The following is a 7,500-nucleotide window of genomic DNA, read 5'->3' as shown; positions in this document are numbered from 1 at the left end:
GTTAAACTACTCACAACACAGAGAGATGAAGCTTTATTTGAAGTGGTGATGCTGTTAAAGAGACTTAATGAGTTTGAGATAATCGGACGTTTGGCAAAAGGCACCACGCGTTGATGTTTACATTTTAATAAACAACAACCCCTACTTTCATCACATTTCAAACTGCCGGCAGTGAAAAGTCTTTATAGGCAAAATACTGAGTCAGTCAAGGGCACGGCCGTTAAATTAAATTAAAAAATGCACTCCCTTTTTTTACTTGAGTTTTGTTTTTCAGTCAAGTAGAACACACACACACACACTGCTACACACACACACATACACACACACACGCATGCATGCACGCACACACACACACACACACACACACACACACACACACACTGCTACAAGCAAGCACACCCACACACTGCTACACACAAGCACACACACACACACACACACACACACACACACACACACACACACACACACACACACACACACACACACACACTCAGAGTATTTCATTACAGCCTTTCAGATGAGTGATTAAAAAAGTTGAAAAGTTCCAAAGAGCCAAATGAAATGAAAGGGACCACAGTGAAAACAGGACCCTCCCTGAAAAGGATCTGAGTTTTTATACAAAACTTTATTATCAGAGCGCGTTCAAGGACGACCGAGACCAACCAATATTGGATGACAAGATAAATGAGAGAGAGTGTGTTATAAAAACAGACAAGACAGCAGGGATGTGTGTGTGTGTGTGTGTGTGTGTGTGTGAGTGAGTGAGTGAGTGAGTGAGTGAGTGAGTGAGTGAGTGAGTGAGTGAGTGACTGACTGACTGACTGACTGACTGAGTGACTGACTGACTGAGTGTCTGTATGTGTGCGTGCATGTGTGTGTGTGTGTGTGTGTGTGTGTGTGTGTGTGTGTGTGTGTGTGTGTGTGTGTGTGTGTGTGTAATATTTGGCAGAGGTATGTATTTTGATAGTGGGCAGAAACTTGGGATCAGATACCCACCTATCTAAACTTCTCCACAGAAGTAGAGACAAGTCCCTGCTGCCATCCCCATTGTACTGTGTGTGTGTGTGTGTGTGTGTGTGTGTGTGTGTGTGTGTGTGTGTGTGTGTGTGTGTGTGTGTGTGTGTGTGTGTGTGCGTGCGTGTGTGCGTGTGTGCGTGTTTGTGTGTGTGTGTGTGCATTCTGTGGCTGCTGCAACTTCTCGACTCTGTCTCATCAAAGGCATACCAGTCAAAGAACGCATTTATCTTAACGCAGCAATCTTTACTTTTCTTTTCCGTCACACACACACACACACACACACACACACACACACACACACACACACACACACACACACACACACACACACCTTCCTCCCTCCCTCCCTCCTCTAAACAATCAGTAAGGACAGCTATCATCCAGAACAGTTATTATTATCCACATTTATCAAAGAGCAACAAGTAAAAACTATTGGGGAAGTAACTATTCTGCTTCGGAGCCAGAGAGGTTTAAATCTTCTGTGGCAACCGAAGGATAGATCGGCAAGTCATCGGAAACCACCACTGGACTGGAAATATCTGTGTGAGAACGCAGGGAAAATATTTCCATCCAGCCCCTTAAAATATACTGTAGCTCACAGTGTGTGTGTGTGTGTGTGTGTGTGTGTGTGTGTGTGTGTGTGTGTGTGTGTGTGTGTGTGTGTGTGTGTGTGTGTGTGTGTGTGTGTGTGTGTGTGTGTGTGTGTGTGTGTGTGTGTGTGTGTGTGTGTGTGTGTGTGTGTGTGTGTGTGTGTGTGTGTGTGTGTGAATTCATTGAATAGCCTGGTTTCCACTGGGCGGTGCGGTTCAGTACGGTATGCATTCCTTGCATTTCCACTGCCAAAAGTTGGAATGGGTTCCAAAATAAGCGAACTGTGCCGCACCTATTTTTGTCACCCTTTCGTTGGGGTACCAAGCTGTCACAAAAGGGTCCAAAAAGGGGTGGAGCTACACACTGCAGGTGGTCGATCCCCCCGAGATATTTTTCAGTTACGTTGCTGCCGTAGCAAATGACCCATAGACTGTGTATATACTCTGACCGGCATAAACCCGGCCTACTAAGTAAGGGTGCTGTCAGCAGTGGAAACACAAGCTAGATCTAGGGCAACTGTTCTGTACCAAACCGTGCTGAACTGAACCGAACTGTGCTACTTAGTGGAAAGGAGTCCAGAATAGAGGAAAGGAGAGATCTGTATTTCAAAGACTGAATTAAAGCCGACACTTGGAAAAATTGAGGCGAAAATTTCAAAAGGAACTTGAGACAGTTTCATTGGTTAGAAACCGCACAGTGAAATGAATTAGAAGTGAAAACCATCATGAGATTAAGTGGGACCACCCCGAGGCCGACATGTGTAACACTAATCCAGCTCCTAAAACACTGTCTGGGCCCCAGAACAAAAACCTATTCTTTCCTCTTCCGATCTGTTCATTTCCTATTCCATTTTATTTTATTTATAATTTTTTTGGCATTTTTTAGGCTTTTATTTACAGTGTGGAGAGAGACAGAGTTGAAATGGGGCAGAGAGGGGGAATGACATGCAGAGAACGACCGCGGGCTGGATTCTAACCTGGTTCTGCTGTGAAGAGGACTGAGACTCTATGGGGGAGAAGGGGGATCTAACCACTACACCCTCAGTCCCACTTTCCTTTTCGTACAAACCAAAATGTTCCGTGTTATTCCAGAAGGCAGCTACCGTTACCCACACTGTCCCACGCCCTGTCCCAGCGTCCTAAGTGTCTATCTACACTAAGTCCATGTTCTTGTCAAAACTTGACTGTCTTATCAGTGTGAGTATCATCACCTGCTTAAAGCCCCTGTAAACCCAAATCCACTCAATCCTCCCCGCTATGATGTAATATGGGGGAGTTGAGTTGCATGACAGTAAAGCATCTGAAAAAAGTCTGAGGCGTTTTTATCAATCCAAATTAAAATATATTGTCATTTCAGTTTGATAAACTTTACAGAAATTTGGTTTAGAATTGAGTAAGTATTTTGAACCAATCACGGCAGTTCGTTCTCTGGCTGAACATTCTATAAAAACAATAACTGTTGTGGTGGAGACCGTTTGATTTGGCCACGCCCCCACACAGTCCTGTCACCTGCTCTTCTAGACAGTGAAACAAATGGTTTTTTGTTTAACTAAGTTTTATAATTTTGTATGAAGATTTATTTGCCATCAGAATTTTGCAAAAGCATATCGAGACACCCAACTGCAACTTTGACCATCAAACCAAAGTATATTGGTTTTACACTACCAGTGCAGTGCCCGTAGGAAGCAGGTCTGCTGTGTGTGTGTCCCGCTCGTCACTCATTTCAAGCTTTGGTCGCAGCAGCCAATCAAATCAGAGGGAGGCGGGGTTTAGCCGGAGACTACTTCATGCCCGTCGTTACTGTGGCCTTCAGTGTGCGCATGTATTCGCCGCCAGCATGATATAAATATGATAACTTCTACATATTTGGTCCAAAACTTCATAATCAAATCAAGGATGCACACACACCTTCGTACCGTGTGCAAGCCATGTCCGGAAGCTCAGGCCGATCTGACTAACAGTGAGAGAGATATGCGAGTCACAGACAGACACACAGACAGACAGACAGACAGACAGACAGACAGACAGACAGACAGACACACAGACACACAGACAGACAGACAGACAGACAGACAGACAGACGTTTCTTGCTTTACAGATAGAAGATAGATAGATTTTAGACTTTAGGATTTACAGTGGCTTTAAACCCATTATAATGGTGAATCCAGAAGAGATCCGATGAAGGCAAATGGATCCTTGGTTATTATGAGAAAATACTTGAGAGGGAAAAACCTGTTTTTTTTTAAACTAAAAAACTAAAAACAGCCTTGCACCGTGGCAGCGGCGCTCCCCAGCTGTGAATCCCTCAGACCACATTAGAGGGAGAGGGAGAAGGATTTGGTGCGCGTCCCATTACTCCACTTATTGAATTTTATTTTTACAACCTGGTGTCGGGCCAGGGCATACTACACACACACTGCTACACACACACTGCTACATACACACACACACACACACACACACACAGCTAGGCACTTGGCGGCACCAGCACACTTCATGCCATCGCTGTTTCTCTGGCCAGAAAGACAGAGTGAAAGAGAGAGACTGCTGGTAGAATCATCCTATTCACCCACAGCCCTCGAGATTTTATGACTTCAGAAACAATGATTGTCTGTCTACTGTATTCACTTGATTTATTTTAGTCCAGTTTTTTTTCTCCAACATGTTAAAGCTATAGTGCGTAGCTTTTTCATACAAAATTAATGTTGGCTGTTTTGTGTGTGTGTGTGTGTGTGTGTGTGTGTGTGTGTGTGTGTGTGTGTGTGTGTGTGTGTGAGAGAGAGAGAGATGATTCTGTACCACTTGGGATAAACATGTTTATCACACAACCACATACGGGACCCACACACAGACCTGCCTGTAGGCTTGTGGTTACTTTATCAGTTTGGAGGAGTGTGTGTGTGTGTGTGTGTGTGTGTGTGTGTGTGTGTGTGCTCACACCTTAACAGAACAATGGTGGTGCAGTTCACTTGTGTAAAGTTGTGTGTGTGTGTGTGTGTGTGTGTGTGTGTGTGTGTGTGTGTGTGTGTGTGTGTGTGTGTGTGTGTGTGTGTGTGTGTGTGAGAGAGAGAGAGATTTATGGCTGTTTTCTCAGACACTGCAGACTAAACTAAACTATGATTCAAGTAGTTGAATGGAATTCATTGTTGGCAAACGTCTGTGTCATCAGCAGTATCACTACGCTGTATTATTACACACACACACACACACACACACACACACACACACACACACACACACACACACACACACACACACACACACACACACACACACACACACACACACACACACACACACACACACACACACACACACACACACACACACACACACACACACACACACACACACACACACACACACACACACACACACACACACACACACACACACACACACACACACACACACACACACACACACACACACACACACACACACTTTTGTTTCGTAGCTTACCTGAACCCCAACCCCCTCAGCCTACCACCTACAGAGCCAAGGATCAGTCACTCTTAATCACTGAGTAACACTTGACTGTGGCCCGGTGCAAAGAGACACTTTCCCTGCGTTCCAAATCACATACTTTTTCTTTTTAACTATACTACATACTACAACTGCTCTTAGTAAGTATCTACTTTTTTCATGCAGTATGCTACAATCGGGACACGCTTTTGCATTAAAAAAAAAGTATCCAATAAACTTTACCCTCTTGCTTACATGTCCGTCAATCAATGTGATGTAACTTCCACTGCTAAGGAGAAACTGGTCAGGACAGCCCCCAAATACAAACTTGCTGGTTTGCACAGTGCAAAATGCGACCGGGTGTAGTTGGACGTTCGGGTACTGCTTTTGACATCGTGAATTGAAAATAAAAATCACTACATCTGGAGCACAATGGACACTTACGTTTTTCATATAAAGAAAGAGATCAGGCAATTGTTAGCCTCGTAGCATAATTGCCTAAATCATATTTACTCTACATCTACTTTTCGTTAGCCTTATAGCATATTTGCCTAAGTCATTTTTTTAGGGTTATAGAGCAGGGTAAAGTAGATGTAGAGTTTAGTAGATGTAGAATAGAGTAGATGTAGAGTAAAAGTAGAGTAGAGTAAATATTTAGGCAATTATGCTATGAGGCTAATTCAATGCAAGAGACTGACGCTTGATTTCACATCATTCAAAACATATAAACAAAGTATAGTCAGGCCTTCTTTAATTGACCTGATTATGTCACCTCAACGATTTAAACTACAAGGAGGGATGAATATGTCAACACTGGAGAAATCAGAATCAGACATTTTCCCATGTTCCCCGCTGTGCAAAACGTAACTTTGTACTCAGGCTTTAAGAGCTATTGGCAAATAAACACACACATTTGAAATGTCTCCGTGGGCGCAAAAACACTTTTTCAAATAATATCTTACGTCTCAATCCTAGAGGAAAGACTGCGGGGTATAATGACACAGAGGCCTATGATGACTTCATATCATGACTGCAATTACATGGACTAATCATGGACTAATCACACACACACACACACACACACACACACACACACACACACACACACACACACACACACACACACACACAGACACACGCACACACGACTGCAATTAAATTGACGAAACTGTGGCAAGCTTTTCTACCCACATCCGGCAGCCAGAAAGCCCATGTAGGTGTATTGCATCATAGACTCAAATCTGTAGATCCAAACCAGAGTTATACTAGATCAAAACAGTGGGTTACCGTGCTTGTGTGTCTAAAGCTTTGCACACAGGTAGATTTAGCCAAACTGTTGCATAATCCTGGACTGTAATGTAGTACAGAGGGAACGAGGCAAAGTCAACATCTAGCCCCATTTCATCTCTGTCTCTCCAGACTATCAATAAAGCTTGAACAATGCCCCAAAAAAAAAAAAAAAAAAAAAAATTTAACCTGTTTTTATTCAAAGCGTATAGAAGAAAATCCCTAAACTGATGCCATTAAGCAATCTGTAAGAAACACATTGCAACTTCCGGGACCTAAAACCAGTCACGGCAAGATCACACAGTTCAGATTAAAAACACATACACACACACACACACACACACACACACACACAGCCACTGACTGAGACAAAATAGTTTAAGTTCAAGTGATTGTGTCTAGAGTGAAGAGAGTTTCCTGAGAGCATTAAGTAGAGATGTCAACAGAGAGGGATTTGCTTAAAGAACAGGCATGTTGACGGACGTTGTAAAGATACTAAACAAACAGGACAAACTTGACCGTAAAGATAATCTGTCTGTTTAAAAGATATGAGAGAGAAAAAAAGTACATTGTGATGTGTTTGTTTTCGAATACAACTGAGAAAGAGAGGTTTGGACGGACGGACAGACAGACAGACAGACAGACAGACAGACAGACAGACAGACAGACAGACAGACAGACAGACAGATAGACAGATAGACAGATAGACAGATAGACAGATAGACAGATAGACAGATAGACAGATAGACAGATAGACAGATAGACAGACAGACAGACAGATAGATAGATAGATAGATAGATAGATAGATAGATAGACAGATAGACAGATAGACAGATAGACAGATAGACAGATAGACAGATAGACAGATAGACAGATAGATAGATAGATAGATAGATACAGACAGACTTTTCCCCCTTCCCCCTTCTTACCGTGCCGCTGACCCTGACGTCAAACAGCCGTCCCCAGTCGTCCTCGTGGCTGTCCACCATCATCATACTGTCGTCTTCCTCCAGGAGCCAGGCGGCCTGCAGGTCCAGCTTCACCTCTTCCCCCAGCGAGTGCATCCCTACAGCGGGGAAGAGACCCTCCGCTGACAGCGGGACCTCCACAGAACCAACCTGCATAGGAGAGAGGAAA

General features: G+C 43.5%; 1 protein-coding gene across 1 annotated transcript in view; it reads right to left on the bottom strand.

The window, feature by feature from the left end:
• The window catches only part of spryd3 (SPRY domain containing 3), a 72,254-nt gene that overhangs the window by 55,330 nt on the left and 9,424 nt on the right, over nucleotides 1–7,500 (bottom strand). The window contains exon 5 of the mRNA XM_080031659.1: nucleotides 7,293–7,481. Within this exon, the coding sequence (XP_079887785.1) occupies nucleotides 7,293–7,481 (189 nt within the window). The remainder of the gene's footprint in view (nucleotides 1–7,292; nucleotides 7,482–7,500) is intronic.

The sequence above is a fragment of the Ammodytes marinus genome (assembly GCF_949987685.1).
Source record: "Ammodytes marinus genome assembly, chromosome: 7".
Lineage (NCBI taxonomy): Eukaryota > Metazoa > Chordata > Actinopteri > Uranoscopiformes > Ammodytidae > Ammodytes > Ammodytes marinus.
This window is presented reverse-complemented; position numbering and strand designations above follow the sequence as displayed.